Source organism: Delphinapterus leucas, chromosome 11 (genome assembly GCF_059928025.1).
Source record: "Delphinapterus leucas isolate spDelLeu-1000000601 "Yukka" chromosome 11, BTC_Dleu_Yukka2, whole genome shotgun sequence".
NCBI lineage: Eukaryota > Metazoa > Chordata > Mammalia > Artiodactyla > Monodontidae > Delphinapterus > Delphinapterus leucas.
In genome coordinates this window covers 92050126-92072241 of record NC_143139.1, presented here as the reverse complement: position 1 = coordinate 92072241, position 22116 = coordinate 92050126, and the positions used below count along the sequence as shown (strand labels likewise).

The window sequence follows — 22116 nt, the reverse complement described above, 5'->3', positions numbered from 1 at the left end:
GGGCAGCTCTGCTGTGTGTAGGAGGAGCAGCAGGGCTTAGGAAGGGAAAAAAGTTAGGGGCCTTGAGAGTATCAAGGGGACTGGCTGCCCCAGGAAAGAGGAGCTGGGGCCCTGCCTGCACCCCCATCTCTTCACACTGCCTTCCCTGCCCAGAGCCAGAGCGGAGCCTCAAACCCTATAGCCTGGTACGGCCCCTGCTGGTTTCTGCCCTGCGGCCCGTGGTGCTCTTGCCTGAGTGCCTGGCGCCCAGGCTCATCCGCAACCTCCTAGACCTGCCCAGTTCCCGGCTGGACTTTCAAGTGTGCCCAGCAGGTGAGCCTGCACGCCCGGAGAGGGGAGGGCTGGGTGGCACCCTGGGGCAGCCAGGCCCACTGGCCCTTCGTTCCTACCTTTCCCTGCCTGCAGAAAGCCTCTCTGGGGAGGAACAGTGCACATCGTCAGCGCCCGGAGCCCCCAAGGCCCGACCTGCCACCCCTGGGCTGGGCAGCAGGATCCGTGCCATCCAGGAGTCTGTCGGGAAGGTAGGTGCTTGGGGTGGGGCGGGGGGGTGCCCTCTGGGCCCAAGAGCAGAGCCTGAGTGCACGCCTGTGCCGCTCAGTTGCAGAGTGACCCTGGGCAAGTCCCTTTCCTTCCGTGGGCCTGTTTCCTCACCTGTGAGATGGGTGGCCTGGGGCAGTCGACCTCATGTGGGTCACCCTGGAGAATTTGGCTGATACATTTCACCTGTTTGTCTTTGCCTTCAAACTTGCCTCTTCCCTGGGAGCTGGGGCTGCCGGGGTCAGCTCCATCCTACAGATAGGGAGGCTGAGGTCCAGTGGGGGGAAGTGACTTATTTCCCTGGGTCTTGGCCCTTCCCCTCCAGTTCTTTCCTTGTTGCCAAGGTCCCCCTGGATGCAGAAGCAGGACCCTGTAGGGGGCTGTGTTATGGGGCCCAGTCAGGGGGCAGGGAGCTTAGGGTCTCTGGCCTGAGAGTAAAATGTAGCCTTGACCCCCGGAGAAGAAGCACTGCCTGTTGGAGCTGGGTGCTCGGGGCGTGCGGGAGCTGGTCCAGAACGAGATCTACCCCATCGTCATCCACGTGGAGGTGACTGACAAGAATGTCCGGGAAGTCAGGTGAGATGGACCGGGAGGATGGGAAGGACCCCAGCGCTTCCCCCTCTTTGGGTGCCTGTGTCTCTGTCTCTGTCCTTCTCTCTCCATCTCTTCCTCTTCTCCATCTCTTTGCTTGCCTTCTGTCTCTCTCTCTGTCTCCCGCTGTCCATCCTCTCCCTCTGACTCTCCTATCTTAGTCTGTCCCTCTCTCTCTGTCTCACTGTCTATCTTTATCCCCCACTCTGACCACCGCCCACCTTCCTCTCTCTCGGCAGGGGTCTGCTGGGCCGGCCGGGCTGGCGGGACTCAGAGCTGCTGCGGCAATGCCGAGGCTCGGAGCAGGTGCTCTGGGGGCTGCCCTGCTCCTGGGTGCAGGTGGCGTCCCACGAGTGGGGCCACTCAGAGGAGCTGGCCAAGGTGGTGCGTGGCCGCATCCTGCAGGAGCAGGCCCGCCTCGTGTGGGTGGAGCATGGCAGCGGCAGAGGCGGCAGCGGCAGCAGCAGCGAGGCCTGAGGCGTCCCCTCCGATGCCTGTGCGTTCCTCGAGCACTTCAGAAACGGCCCCCGGCGGGGACCCTGGTGTGTGCAGTGGAGCTGGGTCCTCCCCATCCTGAGCCTTCCTAGACCCTGAGACGCTCGGCGTGGGGCCCTTGGCTCTGGGCTCCGGGCTCTCTCACCCGGAGGAGCCCCCGGGGCAGAGCTCCCTCCCATCCCTGTACTTGCTGCTCTGGGCCTTCCCTTGGCCCCATGTCTCCACGGACCCATCTCATGGGTCTCATGCACACGTCTGTGTCCTCTCCCTTGTCGCTCACCTTGGAGCATCTGCGTTCTCACCCCTGTGCACTGGTTTGCACACCCAAGTTCCCATGGGGCCGGCTCGCGTCTGCCCCTCCCCCTGGCACACGAGGTCTCCGGGCTCCACAGCCTCTTCTGCTCACAGGAGCCCTGAGCCCGTCATGCGTGGTGCCCACCCGTCCAGCTCACATCTCTTGTGTATACCTCCACGGGGGCGTTGTGGCTTCCCGGGTCCACTGTCTCCTGTGCCCCTCGTGTCTTCCTGTCACACGTGTGTCCGTGGTTCTCCCCTGTGTAAATATCATGCCCCCACCCCCGTGACCCTTGGGCACTGACCCGCGTGTGTTCCTGGTGAGCACGCCCAGGACCATGTTCTCACCGCGCCTGTACCCGGCCCTGCCTCCCGGAGGGACGGCCGGGGAGGGGGCCGGCTGCCCCGTTACCAGAATGTACAGCTCGTAGATTTTTTAACGGGCCTTTTTCACTTAGAAGCTGCACATCATGGAGCATTAAACAGTTTGTCATAGAAGCTGGTGGCATTTTGCTTGCTTGCATCCCTGGCCCGGGGCCCCCTTTCCATCCCCCGCACTTGTTGCCACCACGAGCTCAGGTTGATACCACCTTTCAGGTTCCCACTCTCCCGTGGGGAGGGTCAGATTTCGCTCCTGACTCATCCCGGAGCTGCCTGCCATCTGTGCTGGCATCACCTTACCTGCCCCACAGATGGGCCACCCCTGCGCTCAGCTCTGCTCGTGTCTGATCATCAAAGGAGTGTCCCCTGGAGTGGGGATGCCAAGCCAGCAGGGTGTGGTCTTAGGCTAAGGGGCCCAGCTGCTGACTAAGGGCAAACCCTCAGTGTATTACCAGGTCCCTGAAACTGCTTCACTGGACGGGATGATCACCTCCAATGGGAGAAATCTAGGTGGCCTTGCTGCAGGAGGTGCTGCTTGAGCTTGCATTGTGGGATTCCTTTCTTCAGGAAGCACCTATTGGACTTACATGCCTATATGTTCTTGGTCCTCCTGTGACTCCTCAGTCGCAGTGATGAATTTGGGCAGGCTCCTAGGAGGTTTTTGGGGAGTGGGTGTACTAGGTGGAGGGAACCTCAAGAGCAAAGGCTCAGAGGCAGAAAATGGGTTGAGATTGGCCACCTGGGGAGTGGTGGGAAATGAGGCTGAGAAGTCCAAGTCCAGGGGTCGGGGGCTGCTTAAATTGGAGGCCAGGCTCAGACACCAACTCCGCAAAGCCTGCCTGATTCTCCCAGCCCTTGGGAATTCTCCTGGGCCATGCCAGGCTCTGCTTTGTGGCAGGATGGTGGGTCTCTGTGGGTGGCTCTGGGCTCCCTGGCCATGGAGACTGGGTCATGCTCATTTGGGTAAACAAACCTCCCCACTTCCTTGCTGTGTGCCTGGCCTAGTGCTTGGTCTATGGACATATGAGTCTGGGTGAAGATGCAGGAGCCCAGCAGCTGGTCCCATCTTAGGTGCCCTTTCTATGGGGGTGGAGAAGCCCACCAATTCTTTAATCGTCACCAAGTCTTATTTTTGTCCCCATCTGACAACTGAAAGTAAAGTTCAGAGAGGTGAAGTAACTTGCCCAGAGTCACACAGCTAGGGAGTGCCCCAATCAGGATTTGAACCCTGGTTTGTGTGGCATGAAGCGCGGGCTCATCCCTTGGTGATGCCATTCTGAGAAGACAGACTGTGAAGGGGCCTGGCACGGGGCTGGCCCATAGAAGGGTGACTCAAAAGGGTTGCTTTTCCTTTCCTCTTCCTTTGTGGGGCTAATGCAATTCACCAGCCATCTGGTACTTTCTTGTGTTTAATTAACAAATATTGATTGAGCTCCTACCATGTGCCAGGCACTGTTCTAGGCACTGGGGATTCAGTGAATAAACAGAAATCCCTGCCCTGATATTCTCATGAGGAAGACAGACAATAAATAAAATGTACAGGATGTTGGAAGATGAAGAGTGCTATGGAGAAAACACAGCAGAAAAAGGGGCCTGCTGCGAAGGACGGGGGAGAAGGGATTCCAATTTAAATAAAGTGGTCTGGGAAGGCTTCACATAGAAGACATTTTTGTGTAAACTTGAAAGAGGTGAGGGTGAGGTGTATGGATCTCTAGGGAGAGACCCAGGCAGGAACAGCATGTGCAAAGGTCCTGAGGTGGGTGTGTCCCTGAACTGGCCAGAAGCCCACTGGGTCTGGAGTGAGGAAGCAAGGGGAAGATGGTAGGATATGGGTTTGCAGGTAACAGGGCCCCCCTTACACAGGGCCTGTAGGCTGGTGTCTGATCTTTGACTTTTGTTCTGAGGGAGATGGGAGCCATCAGGGTTCTAGCGGAGGGAGGACAAGATATGAGTGACCTTGTACAAAACAAGACGGAGGTGGTAGCTGCAGAAGGTCCTCTGTCCACCGGCCTGGCTGGGAGAGAGGCAGCAATAAAGACTGCTGAGCAAGATGGGCTGCAGTGGGCCACAGCAGGACAGGCACCCTCAGGGGCCTCTGGTGGGCCAGACGAGGGCCAGCGACCTGGGTTCTACCTGGCTCTGTGGCTGAGCTGCTGGATCATCTTAGATCATTCTCAGCCTTATGTGCCCAGCTATGAACTGGAAATAATTCTAACGCTGTTGTGAAGACCAGAGGAACTGAGCTAACTACTGTGGGAGCCCCAGAGGCTGGGAGGCTTCCTGGAGGAGGGAACCCTTGAGCTGAGCCTTGAAGTCCAAATAGAATTAAGCCTGGTGGAAGGAACGTGGGTGAGGATGGTGGGGGCTGGCGAAGAGCATCCAGGGCGAGGGACAGTGTGAGCAAAAGCTGGGAGGCTGGACACCAGAAGATACTGGGTATTGAGTGAGCTTAGCCGGGGGTCTCTGGGGAGTGGGAAGGCTGGAGGGCCCCTCCCTTCCATCTGGCATGGAGGGGTTGCTTTTTTTTATTTTTAAATTTTTTTATTTTTATTTATTTATTTTAACATCTTTATTGGAGTATAATTGCCTTACAATGGTGTGTTAGTTTCTGCTTTACAACAAAATGAATCAGTTATACATATGCATATATTCCCATATCTCTTCCCTCTTGCGTCTCCCTCCCTCCCACCCTCCCTATCCCACCCCTCCAGGCGATCACAAAGCACCGAGCTGATCTCCCTGTGCTATGCGGCTGCTTCCCACTAGCTATCTACCTTACGTTTGGTAGTGTATATATGTCCATGGCATGGAGGGGTTGTTGTTGCCCCCACCCCCCCTGCAGCAGCGGGCAGGGCCGGGCTGTCCCTTCCGCCGGTGACACTTTTTCAGCCACCTCTGGGCTCCCCTGGGCCGGCCCCGCCCCTGGGCTGCCCTGGAGGCAGGGGCGGGGCCAGGCGCCCCAGAGCCGGCAGTGGGAGGGCGGGCCCGGGAGCAGGTGGAGGGCTGGCGGCAGCGGCAGCGGGGCTGCCATGGCTCGGCCTCCGGGTCCAGAGCACCGACTCCCAACTCTCCCCTCCTGGCCTGCCCCCCATGCCTGGCAGACCTTTGCCTTTGCCGGGGCTCCCGCCTGACCAGCCTCCCCTCCCCGTCTGGTTGGGATTTGGGGGCTGAGCCGTCTGGGGTCCCAGGGCCAATGCAGTGCCGGCTCCTCCGGGGCCTGGCTGGAGTCCTCCTCACTCTTCTGTGCATGGGGCTCCTCTCCCTACGGTACTACTCAAGCCCATCCCCGCAGGGCGTGCCGGAGACCCCCGGGCTGAGCCCGCCAAGCCCTCGGCCCCCGGAGCTGCAGCTGCACGATGTCTTCATCGCAGTCAAGACAACCCGGGCCTTCCATCGCTCCCGCCTGGAGCTGCTGCTCGACACGTGGGTCTCCAGGACCAGGGAACAGGTGACAAGCGGGTGACTGCGGGCCGCAGGAGTGGCCTCTGGTCTGAGGGACTCACAGAGGACCTTCTACCGAGCTGGGGTCCCTGGCGGCCTCGAGGGAGAAGCTGCTCACCCACCTGCCCCACCTGGGCTGTGTTCTCGCTCCTTCCTGGGAGGATCGGGGGCTCCTGCGGCCCTGACTGTGTCCCTTGCTGGCCCCAGAGCCAGGTGCTTCTCAGGCCCACTGCTTCGTTTCTTTTGGGGCCAGGCTGGGCCCGTACCCCGGGCTCCTGGGTCCCTTCTGGGGGGTGGTCCCTCTATTCCCTGGTTGTCCTGGCACAGATTCCGTTTCTGCCCACCCTGGCCCAGCCTGGCATCGGGGGCAATGGGGGGTGTTGGGCAGCTGCGACAGAGGCCCCCGAGAGGTCCTGACTCTGACATGCGCCCAGGCCAGCCCGCCCCCTGTCCAGGCCCTGGGTGCTGTCCTTCTGCCCTGGCTGTGAGCGTGGAGCACAGGGACTGAGCCGCTGAAGAGGGGACAGTCTCGGGGAGGGGGCGGGGGGGCTGTTCAGGGAGAGCGGCAGGGGGGCATCCTTTCAGAACTCCTGAGAGCCCTGCCCCCACGCCTCTGCGGCCCAGGGTGTGCCCAGGGCGGTGGCACCTCATCTCCTGTGCTCCGTTTCCTGCGGGGCACTTTCGAAGCAAGGGAGGCGGGGTGTGCGCTGTGATGGTGGCGGCTGAGGTAGTGGTGGGCGAGAGGTCAGGGCAGAGGTCTGCCTGGCGTGTGGGATTGTGTGTGTGTGTGTACACCCGCGTGCATGCTCACCTGCACGGAGCCAGTGTCAGTGTTAGATGTGCCGTGACAAGAGGCGTGTGTGCCACAGGGCTGCGTGGCTTCTGTCGTTCTGGGGCGGTGGCTGTGACACGCCGAGTCCCTTCTGGCTCTTGCCCTCCTCACATCCAGTGCCCTCCTCAAGCAAAGTCAGTGATTCGGGGGTGCTGGGAGTCATCCCTGGGGGAGGGAGATTCTCACACACACACACACACACACACACACACACACACACACACACACTGTCCCCACTTCGGCTCAGTGGAAGTGACGAGCCTTCGGAGGGGGTTGGGGGCTCCTGGAGACCAAGGAGCGGGGAGGTGGTGCCTGGAAGAGGCCAGGGCCCCCTGGGGAGGGGGCACCCCTGCCCTGATTTCCTAGCACCCTGGATTAACCCTTTCCTTGCTGTACCCCCAGCACCCCAGGCTCTTCCCTGGGGCTCTGCACAGCTTCTCATCTTGGGCAGATTCTGGTTCCACTTGCGGAAGTCGCCAAGCCTGGCCCTCCCCGCAGACCTTCCTGTTTATGGTGCTGTGTCTGTGTGTACCCGGGAGCATGGCCTCACGTGGTCAGAGGCCCTTTCCTGTCTCGTCTTGATCACTATGGTGGTGTGCTTGCTCCGGATGAGGAAACTGAGGCCAGAGAGGAGGAAGTGCTTGCCCCGAAGGCCTGAGGGGGCAGAGCCCAGTAGGAGCCGGCTGCCATCTCCCGCTGGGGCCCCTCCTTCTCTGCTGAGACCCGGGATCCCAGAGCTGCCTAGTCACTTGGGCCTCCAGCCTGGGTGTCTGGGCCTGGCAGGACCAGGCCGGTAGAGGAGAGGCAAGCAGCCCCCCGCTGTGCCCTGAGCTCAATCCCAGATGCTAACCAGGCAGCCAGAGGGAGTGCCTGCCGGCAGCTCAGCATCTAAGTGACAGCATATCGGGTTCATCGCTTTATGGAACCTTCACAATAACCCGAGTGGTAGGTATTGACATTCTCAGTTTACAGGTGAGGAAACTGAGCAAGGTTAAGCAGAGGTAGGAGATGAATTCACTCAGTTGGACGGTCTCACCCCACCCCCCACCCCACCCCTGCCCCTAGCACAAGGGGCAGAGTCTAGAAATCTTGTCCTTTAAGGGAGGGTTGAAAAAAGGAAAGATACTCAGAGGAAGAGGAGAGGAGACAGAGAGACCCACTCTTGCCACTGCATCTGGGCCCCCTTCGTTTCCACCCTTTGGCTCATCTCTTCCTGTGACCTTGGCCAAGGCCTTCCACCGTTCAGCCTCAGCTTCCCCAGCCACACAGGGCAGGAGGGTCTCGGAGCCTCTTTCAGCTCTGCTATCAGCAACGGTCCTGAGCTGGTTAACTCCAGGGCTGGGCACCCGCCCCAGCTGGTTAAGGCAGCCGGGTGGCAGGTGGGCCTTTGTGGTAGCGAGCTGGGGCTCGTGTGGGGCCTTTGTCCCAGGCAAAGGGGGTGGGCTCGGGGGAGGCACGTTTTGTGATTCAGGGGGGGTCTTCCTCTTCCCCACAGTCCTCGAGGAGGGCGGGTGGGGGATGGGGGAGGAACAATGGCCCCACATCTCCCCTCCTCTGCAGCAGATGGCCCCCGGCCACCCCTCCCCTGACCCCAGCAGGCTGTCTGTCCCTTTGTTCTCCCGCGAGGTTTTAACCATTGTCAGAGTCCCTCCTTGAACAAATCAAATGCAACCTTCAGCTCAAGGAAACTACCCGCCGCTCTGTGCCAACCTCAGGATTCCCAGGGACCGAAACACCAGCCTCATGCACCCTGCTCAGCCCCCGGGCCCTGCTCCCTTCCGTCTCCCCCCACCGCTTCATTCACAGGCATTCCCTGGCCCATTTGGCCCACGCTCCAGACTTGAGAGAGTTCCGCTATCTGGGTGACTGTTTGGTGGCAAAAGTTTGCCAGGGAGCAGGGCAAGAAAGGTCGGACTTATTTTACAGGCTCCCCCGGGGGCTGTGTTGAAAACAGACTTGGGGTAAGGCAGGACAGAGCAGGGAGAGCAGGGAAAAGGTGACTGCAGCAAAACGGGCAGGAGGTGACGAGGGTGGGCTGGACCGAGGGCTGGCCGTGGAGGCTGGAGGGAGAGGGTGCACCCTGGGCAGTTTGAAAGTTGGGTGGACAGAATTTGTTGACAGACTGGATGTGGGTGTGAGAGAAAGAGAGGAGGCACGGTGACCCCAAGGTGTTGGGTTCCAGCAAGATGGGGAAGAGTGAGAGGAGCCCAGGTCCGGGGGTGCTTGGGTGCTTGGTGTTGTCGCCCTCAGTCTGAGGTGCCTGCTAGACCCCCAGGGAAAAGTCTGGCTGTAGTGGGAGTTGAGGGCAGGGAGAGGTCCAGGCTAGGTTCAAATCCTAGCTCTCCTCCTGCCAACCGAACCGCCTTGCTCCATCACTTAGCTTCCGTTTTGCCATCTGCGAAGCGGACAGATCATAACACCTGTCTGGAGGTTTAGTGAGGTCATGGGGGACCAGGTGTATGAATGCTGTTGGTGGGTCACCTCTCCTACCTGGCAGATGTGTAGGGGCCCCGACACTTGCACAGGGAGTTTGCGTGGCTGTGAAAGTCGTGACCGTCTCTCTAAGTAGTTTGGTGTCCTAGTGTGTGGGTCTGTCTACTGAACAAGTGTTTAGGGTTCTGTATATGTGGAGGGGCCAAGCGGGACTGTGATGTGTGTGTGAGTGATGTGTGTGTGTGATGTGATGTGTGATGTGTGTTATGTGTGATGTGTGTTTGATGTGATGTGTGTGTGTGGTTGATGAAGGTGTGATTCTGCTAAGGGTGTGTGACTCTGGTAGGGACCCGGTGGGTGCTGGTCTGTAAGGGGGCTAAGTGTGAGACTGATGGGCTGGTGTGTACCGCGAAGTTGTACAAAAGCTGGGTTGTGTGTGTTGTATGGGGGGGTGGGTTGGGTAGTTGAGAAAGTCATGTTGTCCTAAAGGAGCGTGTGACTGTGAGAGGGGTGTGTGTCCATCACTGAAGGAGGACAGAGGTCTGCCATGTGTGTATCCACCTGGACTTGGCTGTGGTGGGCTGTGGGCTGCCCGGGACTCTCCTTGGCCAACCCCAGTCCTGATTCCTTTCTCCTTCCTAGACGTTCATCTTCACCGACAGCCTGGATGAAGGCCTCCAGGAGAGACTGGGTAACTCTGGGTGGGTTGGGGGCCCCTCGGCTGTTGCCAGGGAAAGCTGGGGTGGCTGTCCCCTGGCCTGGGGTTCCCCAGGAAACACGGCTGCCCACCCTTGTCACAGGGGGATTCCCCTTTTGCCCAGGACGGGAGCAGGCTTCTTCCCTGGAAACGGGTATGGGTGTGGGGAGGGACTGTGCTAGACAAGACCCTGGACACCTGGGTCCCAGCCCGGCCTACTGTCCATTAGCTCCAGGGTCCTGGGCAGGTCAGCCCCCCCTGACCTCAGCTTCCCCATGTGTAAAATGGGACTGGATGCACTGCTCCAGGCTTTCTGAGGCCCTGCCTTCCTCTGCATTCTCACACTGTGTAGGGCTGTTGGGAGGAGCTGGGCAGGGGCCCCTGACCTGTCCTCCCTTCTTCAGGGTCCCACCTCGTGGTCACCAACTGCTCTGCAGAGCACAGCCACCCTGCCCTGTCCTGCAAGATGGCTGCTGAGTTTGATGCCTTCTTGGCCAGCGGACTGAGGTGAGTTCACCTTGGTCTTTGGGGGCAGGCGTGACCTTTGCCTCGGGCCAGTTCCTAAATGAGGTGTCTTGTGAAAAAAGTAAGGTTGTCCGGGCCCTGTGAATTTAATCACATGTAGGGCCTGCTGGGATCTGTCTCTGGACAGACAGATGGGATTCAAATTCTGCTGTTCACTGGCTGTGTGACCTTGGGCAAGTGTCTTAACCTTCCTGAGTCTTGGTTCCCACCTGTGAAGTGGGCACAACTTCCTCATGAGCTTACACCAGACGCTGCCTGGCACAGAACACACCAGTGCCTTCAGTGTTAGCCTCCCCCACCCCATAAGTCTGTTGACTTATTATGAGGGCGCAGGGCGGAGTCTGGCTGGCTGGCAGCCCTTGGGAACCCCCTCCAAGTTCACTGTCCCGCGTTCCATCCCCACAGGTGGTTCTGTCATGTGGATGACGACAACTATCTGAACCCGAGGGCGCTGCTGAAGCTGCTAAAAAGCTTCCCGTGGACCCGCGACGTCTACATCGGCCGGCCCAGCCTGAACCGGCCTATCCACGCTTCTGAGCCGCAGCCGAACAACCGCACGGTCGGTTCCCTCGCTGCCTCCTTTGTGCATTGGCCGCTGGCCCCGGGGGCGGGGCCATGCGGGGCGGGGCCATGCGGGGGCGGGGCTGTGGAGGGGTCCGATGGGTTTTCTGGGTTTCAGATTTGGCTGCATCCGGGTGTGTCAGGGCTGGTGGCTTCGCCTGTGATGCTCAGTCTCCTCCTTTATGAAATGGGGAGATTGAGACAATGCAGGTAAGGCACAGAGACTGGCGCTTAGTAGGGCCTCGGCCACGGAGGAGCAGTGGCTCGTCCTGGTCACACAGTGAGCACGGGGGCGGTGAGTTGAGGCTTCCTGACTCCACGGCGGGGCTCCTAGCCACCTGGCATCACCATGTAGTTGTACGGATTGTTAAAATGCTGAATCCGCTGGGCCGGGTAGTAAATTGTGGCTGCCGGGAGCCCCTGAACCCTCCCCTCCCCTCCTCTCCTCTAGACACCCCTCCTTTTTCCAGATTTCACTAACCAGCAACTGAGTTGACACCTGGTACAACAGGGTTCCCAGCACCGGCTTCAGCTCCAGACCTGAATGGACAGGTTTAGGTCGCCAGATTTTGCCCCTAGGGCTCCCTTGGCCCCTGTGAAGAGTCAGGCCATGGGTCCCCCTCTCTAGACGTGGTGCCTGGAGCGGGAGCTGGGCCAGTTGTGGGGTTTTCTCCCTCCCAGGGTCACCATCTGCTTCACTAGGGAAACCAAGAGCAGGGAGCACAGAACCTTAATTACCTGCAGGTAATCAGCCTCTGAGCCCTAATTAAATCTTCCTGGGCCTTGGGGGAGCGTGTGTGAGCGAGCTGATGCCAGGTGAGCCGCGGGGTCTTCCAGACTCCCACACCTCCTCACCCCTGACCTAAGGGTTTGAGAGCTCCGCTCTGGAACCTGACTCCCAGGGTTCACACACCAGCCCTGCTTTGCTACCTCCTGGCTTTGTGACCTTGAATGAAGTCACCTCACCTCTCTGTGCCTTGGTTTCCTTATCTGTAAAATCAGTGAAAACAGTCACTACCTCATAGGGCTGTTGTGAGCAAAAAAAGAATTAAATGCGGTCATCTATCCAAGCGCTTGGAACGGGATCTGCCACGTGGTGGACACTAGAGAGTGTTATCAATCAGCACCCGACTCAGCACAGCCTCATCTCTGAGCTGTGTTCTTCCTGTGCTGGTTCGGGACACACCCAGTCCCCGACCTCACAACGTGCATGAATGCCCTCCTTGTCAGACGCCCCACCAGCGGGATCCCAGGACTCCGCTCCAAAGTGTCCTGGTCTGTTAAGACCCTGGCATCCCCCAGGGTGGGACAGCAAAGGGGGCAAGGGCTCAGGCTTGGAGTCAGTCCCGGCTCTGGGACCTCAGTCAAGTGACCTCAGTGCTGTGCACCTTGGTCACCTCACCTGCAGCACAGGGCTCTGCATAGTCAGTGCTCAGGGTTAGGCACTTGCATGGTCGCTGCTGACGTTGCTACAGTTCTCTGGGAGTGGAAGCCCTGCCCTCATTAATTCATTAAACAAGCATTTATTGGGCACCTCCTGTGTGTCAGGTCCTCAAGAAACCATTCATTCTGCCTGGTTGAAGCCCGACCTCTCTCTAAGAGGGCAGAGTTTCCAGAAGTAAGCTCGTAGAGGTCTTTAGGAGGAGGACACCTCTGGGCCAGGAGAACCACCGGATTTCAGACCTGGAGCCAATGTTGTACTCACAGGTGACAAATCTGAGGTACAGAGAGGGGCAGGAACTTTCTCAAGGTTACACAGCTGTGCAGTGGAGGAGGCGGGGGCCCCTCCACTTTCCAGCTCCCTGCCCACGGCTCTTCTCACTGCTGCATCATGGGAGGTGACCCAACCCAATGCAACACGCATCAATGAAGCACCAACTCTGTACTTGGGAGAAGGTAACTTTAGGGCACTTGTTTGTCCAAGAGATGATACAGCTGAAGAGGTTCAGTGTTTCTCAAAAGCCTTAAAGAAATTCATGGGTGAATTCACAGGTCCTCACAGAGGAGGTAGAAGAGGCCTTGGGCCATGGTGATGTTGGGTGAGGGCAGAAAGTGGTTTACACCCCAAAGGGGTGGTATTGGTTGCTGAGATTGAAATGCCAAGGGGTTTGCTGGCCTTAGGGGCTCACAGGCCTGCCTGCCCTTCTCTCTTTCCTCCATGAGACCTCATTCTCTCCTTTTGCAGAAAAGCTTTCTTGGTCCCAGGAGTTGGGAGTGGCGAGGCCAGTGTTCATGGCCCGGTGTAAATGGCATCAGGATTATCTTTACTGGTGACCCTGTAAAAGCATCTCTCCCTCACAGCATATGGAACTCAGGCGAGGACTCTGATTGGCTGGCTGAGTCATGAGCCTGTTGCTGAGCCAGTCACTGGGTCAAAGGTGTGGTCTTGTGATCCATCATTCCTGGGGCACCTGCCTGTATCTGTGACCTATGGGAGCAGGTGCTGTGTTGGGCAGTCCCTCCTGAACCACATGGGGATGTTTCTCTGAGGATAGGGATAAGGTGCACTGGGTGGACAAATATGATATGTGTCCTCTTTAACTGAAATCCAGCCAGATTGGGGTCTAATTGTTGTCCCCATCATTCTTAAATAGCTATGTGACTTTGGGTCTCGGTTTCCTTATCTATAAAATGGGCATAATAATGTCAGGCTGTAGGAAGACTCTAGTGAGATGTGAAATAAAAAGTTTTGAGCCATGCTTGTTGGGGGTAAGGGGGGCCCTGGCTGTTGCCCCCACCCCAGGCTCACCCTACGTTTTGGCCCTCCCCATCTCTCCCCGCAGAGGCTGGTACAGTTCTGGTTTGCCACCGGGGGCGCCGGCTTCTGCATCAACCGCAAACTGGCTTTGAAGATGGCCCCATGGGCCAGGTAAGCAGAGACCTAGAGACTGGCGGAAGAGGTGGGGGGTGCAGAGAGGGGGTGTTGGCTGGTGTGTGGGTGGGGCCTTTGCAGCAGGAAGGGCTTGAGAGCGAGCTCAGGAGAAACTACCCCTCATTCCCGCTGTATCACAGAGTTACACAGTTAGTGGTGAGCAAGCCACCTGTCACCATGCCCTTGGGGGTACACCGCCTAGTGCACTCTGCCACACACAGGCAAGTTGTGTAATCTCCAGGAGCCTCAGTGCCCCCATCTGTAAAATGGACCTGATAATACAATGGCCAGTGGTTGTTGTAAGGGTTAAATGAAAAAGTGTCTGGGCTGGCACCTGGCAGGAGCCCGGCAAACATTAGGTCCTGTTTTCAGCCCTCTTCTGACTGGTCACTGTCACAGGGGAGGTGAAGGCCAACTGGAGGGGCACTCAGAGGAGGGAGTAGGGCCTTCTGCTTGGGGAAAGGAGGGAAGGCTTCCTGGAAGAGGTGAAATTTGAGCTGGGATGGTCCTAGAGGGCTCAGACTGAGGGGGATCGTGGGAGTAGTGGAAGCCCTCAGTACCTGGTGGGGGTACTGATATTCTAGAGAGGACGTGGCCAAGGTCTAGCCTCTTGAGGTCTGCCAAGCAGGCTGTTATTAGCAGCCACATCAGTGTCACTACCTTGAATTGAGGGTTGACTCTGAGCCAGGCCTGTGCTTTGCTAAGAGTATCACAGTCCCCAGGGAGGAAGGGGTGTTGGCCTTATTTCTACTTGGCTGAGGAAACTGAGGTGCTGAGAGGGTAAGCAAAGTAATTGGTTCAAGGTCACTCAGCTGCTGGGTTTGGCTCTAAGGCCTGCGTGCTTTGTCACTACACCAGCCTGCCGTGCCCTGCCCTGGACGGGAGGGGTCCTCCGGGGCCAGTTTGTGCCCTGGCTGGGAGCAGGAGTGCTGTCCTAGCATCTGTTAACAGCAGGCATGTACACACAACCGGGGTCATCCCTGTGCCTGGGCTGCCCCCATCTAGGCTTCTGTCCACCTCTATGGTACATTTGTGTGAATTAGAAAAATGTACCCACCCTGGGCAGGTGCAGCCTGGGGAGGGGGGCAACGGCTGGGCTTCTGCACCCACTCGACCCCTCGGTCAGGCATCCTGCACAGCGGGGCAAGCTGCTCCACCTGGCACCCCCGCGGCGTTCGTGGGGTACGCAGTCAGGTGACGCCCTTGCCTGGAACACTGCTCCTCCCCTGCTCGGCACCTGGCTGACTCCAGCTCATCCTCTGTTTAAACACTGCTACTGCCATGATTAAGTAAAGAGCAAAACAAAAGACTGCCACATCCTCTGGGAATCCACCTTGTCCTCCCTGTGTCCCCACGCCTCGTGATTCCCCCTGACTTAGTACCAGTCCTCTGAAATGACCTGCTCATCTATCTGTCTCCCTCCAGAATCGGGGCTGCTGTTGAGGGCAGGAAGCATTTCTTTCTCATCTCTTTGTCCTCAGCCTCTGTGTCATGGTGGCTGGCAGCAGGTAGATGCTCAAACTCAAGAATGAATGAATGAGTGAGTGAATGAATTAAAAGAAAGAGAGAGAAAGAAAGGATACATTTTTATAAAGGGCTGCATTTCACCTTTCCTCCACTTAATCCTCACAACAGCCTTGTGAGGGCAGGGCCATTATCATGCCCATTTTACAGAAGAGGAAACTGAGGCTCCCCGAGGCTTGTGACTTGCACAAGGCTACACAGTATGCAAGAGGCAGATGCTAGAGCCAAGCTCTGTTTTCCCAGCTGGCCTGGGCGGAGGCAGGGTCTTCAGGGAGGCAGGGAGGGCTTTAGGTGTCGAGGGCCTTAGGCCAGTGGCTGCAGCATGACTGTGTCCCTCAGTGGCCCCCGCTTCGTGGACACATCTGCCCTCATCCGGCTGCCTGACGACTGCACTGTGGGCTACATCGTCGAGTGCAAGCTGGGCGGCCACCTGCAGCCCAGCCCTCTCTTCCACTCCCACCTGGAGACCCTGCAGCTGCTGGGGGCTGCCCAGCTCCCAAGGCAGGTGAGCCAGCCTTGGGGCAGGTGGCACTGGGGAAGGTGTTTGTGGGGGCTCTCCCGTATTGATGGAGAAACTGAGGCCCAGGGTGGTAAAGGATCCCCTTGAGGGCATGCAGTGACTCAGCTCTCTCCGCCTCTAACCCTCAAGGGTCTGCATTTATGATGCTAAAATTATTTGATCTGGTTCCCAAATGCCAGCTGGAGGGACCTGCACACATGAGATGAAGCTCGTCCTGAGGTTCAGACCACCCAGCTCGCCACATGCTACCTCCTTCCCTCTCTCCTCTCTTCAACCTCCCATCCTCCCCGCACCCTCTGAAGGGGCCAGTCCTTTTCAACTGCCTATCGGCAGCCCTCTCCTTCACCAAAGCTTACCCGTCTACTGATTGCTGCTTTTCCTTCTCACCCAGGTGTCACTGGGAAGGACCAGGTCTTCAGTAGGGACATCCAAGTGTAATGTCAGGCTGGGGTAGGGGTAGGGACCCGTCCCACCACCTGGCAAGGAATGACTCTGCTGAGGTCCAACTGGCTCTGCCTTGCAGACACGCCCTCCAACTCATGGGTTTCCAGCCCCGTAGGGCGTCCTGGCTGGGAGGCCCCTGGGATCTTCTGCCTCATGGTGTGAGTGAGTCAGAGCCCTTTTGGCTGCAAGTGACAGGCAACAGACTAATTAAACAGAAAAGGTCTGTTTAATTCGCGTACCTGAGAAGCTGAGGGCTTGGCCTGACTTGCTAGATCTGGCAGGGTCTGGGTGCTCAGACCCTGTCCCCTCTCTCATGTGCCCTCCCCCTTGTTGGCCTCATTCTCAGGCAGGCTCAGCCCTCATGCTGGCAAGGTGGCAGCCCCTGGTTTCCACCCCACCCATGGGAAGAGAGCTCCTCCTTCCACCAGATCTCAGGACCGGTGCTCATTGGTCACATGGCCCACTTGGGTCACATGACCTGTCTCCTGCCAGTGCCTAGAGTTATAGTTGATTGGCCAGACCTAGAACGGGGATGCAGATTGGTCCCATTAGGATCACAGCCGGGAAAGAGGGGCAGATTTTGGACCGCCGAAACCAGGGCACCCTAAAGGTGGGGTTTTCAGATCCCCCGCTGTGCCAGGCACCACACTGGGGCCTTAACTTCTTTAACTCTCTGCTTCCCCACAGCATTCACGTGGGGGTGAGTCCTAACATTATTCCCATTCTACAGGTGGAGAAACTGAGGCCCAGAGAGTGGAACTAACTGTGGCACACAGCTAGTAGAGGACAGAGAGGGATTTGAACCCTGCTTGGGTGGCCCCTAAGCCCACAGTCTTTAACCACTGTGCTTGGCTACCTCTTGACGGGTATCAACATCCTGTATCCTCATTTCTCGTGGAGTGACCTTAGGCTCCGGGTGGAGACAGATCGCGCAGGCCCTAGAGTGGGTCTCAGGAAACCTCCGTTCAGGCATGCAACTTTCTGGAAAGGTGCTTTCCCGCCTTGAGCCTCAGTTTCCCAATCTGTAGATGAGGGAATCGTTCCAGCCTCCCTAGTAAACTGGACCGTTGGCGGCACAAATGGGATTATGGTCAAAGGGGAGTGGGGTGAGGCCCTCAGCGGAACACCCATTACTGACGGTGGAATTTCAGGTGCAGAGGAATGCTTTTTGTGCCCCTCAAAATGCCTTCTGTGCCTTCTCTGTTTCTGCCCAAATGCTGCCCCCTTGTGGGGTCGCCAGTGGGACGCCCTGCGCCCTTCACTCTCTTCTCTGTGTCTCTCTGCGCAGGTCACCCTCAGCTATGGCGTCTTTGAGGGGAAACTCAACGTCATTAAGCTCCATGGCCCCTTCTCCCCTGAGGAGGACTCCTCCAGGTGGGTCTGGAGGCTGAAACTGTAGGATGGGAGGAGTGGGGCCTGCGTCCAGGCATCCAAAGATGGGGGAGCCAGGAGGGAGGGAAGTGAGAGAGGCCAGTGACTGACAGAGCGGAGCTGGGAGTGGAGGGAGTGGATTTCAGTGTCCGCTCTGTCACTGGCTTGCTGTGTGACCTTGGGCAGGTGCCTTGCCCTCTCTGGACATTAGTTGCCCCATTTGTAACACAAGGAGGCTGAGCTATGTGGATCTGAAGGGCTCTCCCAGGCCTGATCCTCTGGGAGACTGTGAAAGACTGAGCTCTCTTCACTGAGCAAAGGAGATGCTCTAATGGAGGAGCTCCAGGCAGTCATGGGGAAATGAAAAGAAAATCTTTCTTAGGCTCTTTGTTTCTTTGATGATACTTTTCGATGGATAGAGGGTTGGAATGGGGGCTAGAATGTCACTTAGGCACCTTCCAGTTCTGTCCCCAAAGACTCCCTGGGGGCATTAGGGCTGCTCAGCCCAGCCCCCTCCGTCCCACCCCCAGCCCCGATTGCTGTAGGGCAGCTCAGAGCACAGCCTGTGACACACTGTGGCAGGGGAGCAAGACCTGCTTAAGGAAGTAAAAGAAGCCAGTGTGACTGGAATGTGAGAGGAGAGAGGAGAGTGGAGTCAGATTCAGTTGGGGAGGTGGCAGGGAACACCCTCCCGCATGCCCCCAAAGGCCTTGTGGGCTCTGTCTGGACTTCGGATTTATCTGTAGGGTAATCCTTAGGGGAGCCAGCACTCCTGCCCCTGAAATTCTGCAGAGCTGTCTGGCTGGGGGCAGAGGAGTCACAGCTATCCCAAGGCTGCCGGGACCAGGGCTGTGTTGAACAAGTCGGGCATTACAAGGAGACAGAGTGTGGCTCAATTTCTAAGAGGAAAGGAGCTGCCTTCTAATAGAGTGAGCTCCCCATCAGTGGAGGTGTGCAAGCTATGGCTATACTGCCAAGGCGTTTAAGAATTGGTGTTAAATTCTCTCAAAGCCTGAAGATTTAGAATCTAAAGGTTGCTACCTAATAGGGCTGGAGCCAACTGGGGACTCAGATATGTGCGGTCAGAGGGTGTGGCCTCAGCTGAGGCCTCTTCATGGTTTCTCTGGCTTTTGAAGTCTTTATAAACCAGCGGTTCTCAACCAGGGACCATTTGGCAACTCCCCCCCCCCACGCCCCCCACTAAGGGACAGTTGGCAGCGTGTGGGGGCATTTTTGATTGTTAAGACTCAGGATGCTTGCTGGCATCTAGTGGCTGGAGTCCAGGGATGCTGCTAAGTACCCTACAATGCACGGGACAGCCGCACAACAGAATTATCTGGACCCCAATGTTCATCGTGCTGAGGTGGAAAAACCGTGCTCCAGAGCATCTCTGTGACGTGCTCCCCAGGAACCCGTGGGAGTGACCCGTCTTGTCCATTTCTGGTCTCTCCACAGGTTTCGCTCCCTGCATTGTCTACTCTACCCGGATACTCCCTGGTGCCCACAGCTGAACCCTGCCCGATGAACCCTGAACCTCCGGGCAAAGGTTGAGCTGAAGCCTTTGGTTGCCCTTAGCCTCCCAGGCGGCCTTGAGGGCCCGTGGCAGTTCCTGTGTGGGCAGCAGTCCCTGGCAGGGCCTCTGTGGTGGGCAGGCCCAGGATTGGATGGTGGCTGGCGGTAAAGGCATCCCAAGCCCCTGGGAGGTGGGCTGGACAGCCCAGGACCAGGTGCACCGTGTGAGGGCCAGAGAGGCCTCAGGGGCTGGACTTCATGTGCCTTGGGTGGCTGAACTGAACAAGGGTAGGGGCCCTTGAGCTGCTTGGGCTCAGGAGTCCTCACTCTCCAGAGAATTACCTGGGTCCCTTGGTGTGGTCAGAGCCCCCACCTCTGGTCCCTCAGTTACTCTCCCGGGGTCAAGCGCTGGGCCACCCACTCCTGGCTTCCTCGGCTGGATCCCCAGCCACCGCGGGGATGCAGGTGCAAGAAGGGCAGAATCCAGGGTCTGTGGCAGATACTGTTAGCGCTGACCAGTCTCCGGTCCCTGCTCCCCCCCCGATTTTGTTTGGAGCATCCGCATGTCCAGACCCAGATGATGAATCAGAACGGGTCCTAGCCAATCACGATGATCCTTTTGCTCACTTTCCCAGCTTCCCTTTCTGTTAGGAGCTACTATATGACCCAGCTCTGGCCAGAGCCAGAGCTCTGTCTGTTAGTGCAAATAAAGCAAAGCCAATAGAGAGGCTTCTGGGGAAGGTTTTGCAGCCCCAGACCCCATCTTCCTGCTGTGAATGTGGGTGTGATGTCTGGGTCTAGGGCAGCCACCTTGCTACCATGAAGGAAAGGCCAAGACAATCATCCACAGCTGTCCCTTCCAACATCTGGTTGTGTAAGAATATTAAACCCTTATTTGTTTAAGCCTCTCTTGGCTCAGTTTTCTGTTACGTGCAGCCAAAGTCGTTCCTGACCGAGGTAGGGTCTTTGATCTGTCTGTCGTAGTGGTGTTGATTTGGGTCCCTCGGCTAGACAGCCCTGCCCTACCCTTGCTGGCTGTGTGACCTTGAGGAATCCACTTGGTCTCTCTGGCCTGTTTGCTCATTTTATATATGAGAAAAGGAATACCTACCTCGCGGGTTGTAGGTGAAATGATGCAGTTTGTAGAGGGCGCAGCCTGGAGAAAGGAGTGGCTCAGTGAACAGTGATGCAAGTAGTGTGTGCTGTGTCATTGCATGCCGGGCACATAAGAGTGCGCATGTGCCGTACACCCTTCTACGCTCGTCTGTGCCTAAGGACGTATGTGGGGTGTATGGATGTGTTTGTGCCTGTGTCACACCTGTGTGTGTGTGTGATGTGCACGCATGTGAATATCTGTGTGCTATGAGGTGCTGGTTTGCTGGGGACGATTCTTCCTTTTATCTGTCTTCAGGGCCTGGGTTGGTGTGGCCAGAGAATCAAGGAAGGCTGAATGGAGCTAAGGGATTCAGCCTCTGGTATCAGATAAAAGGACACTCTGAGAGCCCAGGTAGGAGCTGAGTAAAGGTAAATGCCCTTAGAATTTCATGTCCCAAAGAGGTTGCATGACTGAATGAAAGTGATCATGGTGAAATTTCAGGCCTGATGGTACCTGTGGGGAGGGCTAGGAAGGGAAGTTGTCTGCTCCCCGCCAGCATCATGCTCAGAGATGTTGTGTAATTGGCGTCACAGTGGGGATCAGGGCTGAGGGGAGGAGGGAGGGAGGACAAAGGGGCTCTGACCCAGGCAGCTGGGGCTGGGGGCTCCTTTGGAGCACGTCCTCCAGCCCTCGAAGGACCCTGTCCCTGCCGCAACTCTGTCTGGGCTGATGGAACCGCTGAGCACTGGAGCCTTAGCACCTTCTTTTCCAAGGAGGAGCCTGACCCAGAGGGAGGCCGCTCTGTGCGTGTTAGGTGCAGGGCTTCCTTTCTTTCTGGGTTGACCTAATGCTGCGTTTGTGGGATGCGAGCCGAGTGGGGCGGCCCCTGGGCCCACAGCCCGGTGGGGATGGGACAGTGTGCTGCACTGCCGCCGTCCTCTCCGCCCTGTACGCGGAAGGCTGCTGGCTGGACCGCTTTTAGAAGCAGCAGCAGATTTGCAGGTTGCTCCCAGATTCTGAGGGTCGGGTGGAGGGAACAGGACTCGGGCCATCTGCTGCCTCCATTGTCCCAGAATAGCTGCTGTAGAGTCAGCAAGGATCAGAATTGGGATGGAGGAAGGAGGGAGGCTGAGTTTAACCCTCTGTGGGTCCGTGTGGGAGGGTGTGAAGCTGCCTGTAGGCTCTCCTAAGGTGACCTGTGTGGGCCCCACAGGCAGGGACTGGGAGCAAGGTTGGACCACCTTGTCTCGGCTTTGCTGTGCACCTTGGGCAAGTATTATTTCCATTTTACAGGTTAGGAAACTGAGGCACAGGGAGAAGGCCCTTGGTCCAGGTCGCAGGGCTTTCAGGTGCCAGGGCCAAGGTTTGAGACTCCACAGCGGTCATCACAGCGTGGGATGACCCTGCAGGGTCAGAGGGCCTCCTCAGGCCGGGGCTCTATCCTCCTTTCCCCCTCTGCCTCTATGCCCTTGGGCAGGTGACTTCACTACTATTCACTGGCCTCACCTGTGGAATAGGCACAATGACCTCTACATAGCGTTCAGGGGCGGTTTTGAGGTGCTGCATAGAAAGCTCCTGTGGCGGGTAGTTACTCAATAACCACTGTCTCCCTGCCCTCCCCAGGCTCAGTGTTCTGTAAAAGGGGGTGGAAGGGGCGCTGGACTGGCCATCACCTCCACTCCGCCGTCTGGTCTGGGTCATGGTCAGTCTCTCCTGTGTTACCACAGCAGCCTCCTCGCTGGCCTCCCCTCAGGCCCCCTCACCCTTGCCCACTGGTGCTGAGCACACTCGCCTCCTCGTTACTGCTGATGGCTGCGCAGCTTCTCTGCCTGCCCCAGCTCTCCCTCTCCCTGGAATGCACGACTGGATCGCTCTTGTCAAGCTCCAGTGTCCTCTCCTAGGGAGGCTGTCCTTGATCACCCACCACAAAGTGGCTGCCAGACCACCATCACCTTGCTCTGGGGTAGCTCTTTACATGGCTGTAAACGTC

General features: G+C 57.7%; 2 protein-coding genes across 9 annotated transcripts in view; both read left to right on the top strand.

Annotated features, from left to right (window-relative positions):
* The window catches only part of CARD10 (caspase recruitment domain family member 10), a 28828-nt gene extending 23606 nt beyond the window's left edge, over nucleotides 1–5222 (top strand). For 3 of the 5 annotated variants that reach the window (XM_022596958.2, XM_089921292.1, XM_089921291.1), the window contains 4 exons: nucleotides 154–312; nucleotides 406–521; nucleotides 998–1113; nucleotides 1368–5222. In XM_022596958.2, coding sequence (XP_022452666.2) covers nucleotides 154–312; nucleotides 406–521; nucleotides 998–1113; nucleotides 1368–1605 — 629 coding nt within the window. In that variant the 3' untranslated portion in view covers nucleotides 1606–5222. The remainder of the gene's footprint in view (nucleotides 1–153; nucleotides 313–405; nucleotides 522–997; nucleotides 1114–1367) is intronic. The other 2 variants (XM_089921293.1, XM_022596959.3) reach the window with 1 other exon arrangement.
* Nucleotides 5223–5360: 138 nt separating this feature from the next.
* MFNG (MFNG O-fucosylpeptide 3-beta-N-acetylglucosaminyltransferase) lies at nucleotides 5361–19938 on the top strand. 4 transcript variants are annotated; one of them, XM_022596517.3, is made up of 9 exons: nucleotides 5361–5746; nucleotides 9647–9695; nucleotides 10106–10208; nucleotides 10632–10785; nucleotides 13571–13656; nucleotides 15085–15167; nucleotides 15523–15688; nucleotides 17436–17521; nucleotides 18974–19938. In XM_022596517.3, exons 1-9 carry the CDS (start codon nucleotides 5492–5494, stop codon nucleotides 19027–19029), a joined length of 1038 nt encoding a protein of 345 aa, XP_022452225.1. In that variant the 5' UTR covers nucleotides 5361–5491; the 3' UTR covers nucleotides 19030–19938. The 4 variants fall into 4 exon arrangements, with proteins under 4 accessions (XP_022452225.1, XP_022452226.1, XP_022452228.1 ...); XM_022596519.3 differs by having other exon boundaries at nucleotides 5537–5746; nucleotides 9647–9705; XM_022596518.2 differs by lacking the exon at nucleotides 15085–15167 and having other exon boundaries at nucleotides 5362–5746.
* The last annotated feature ends 2178 nt before the right edge of the window (nucleotides 19939–22116 follow it).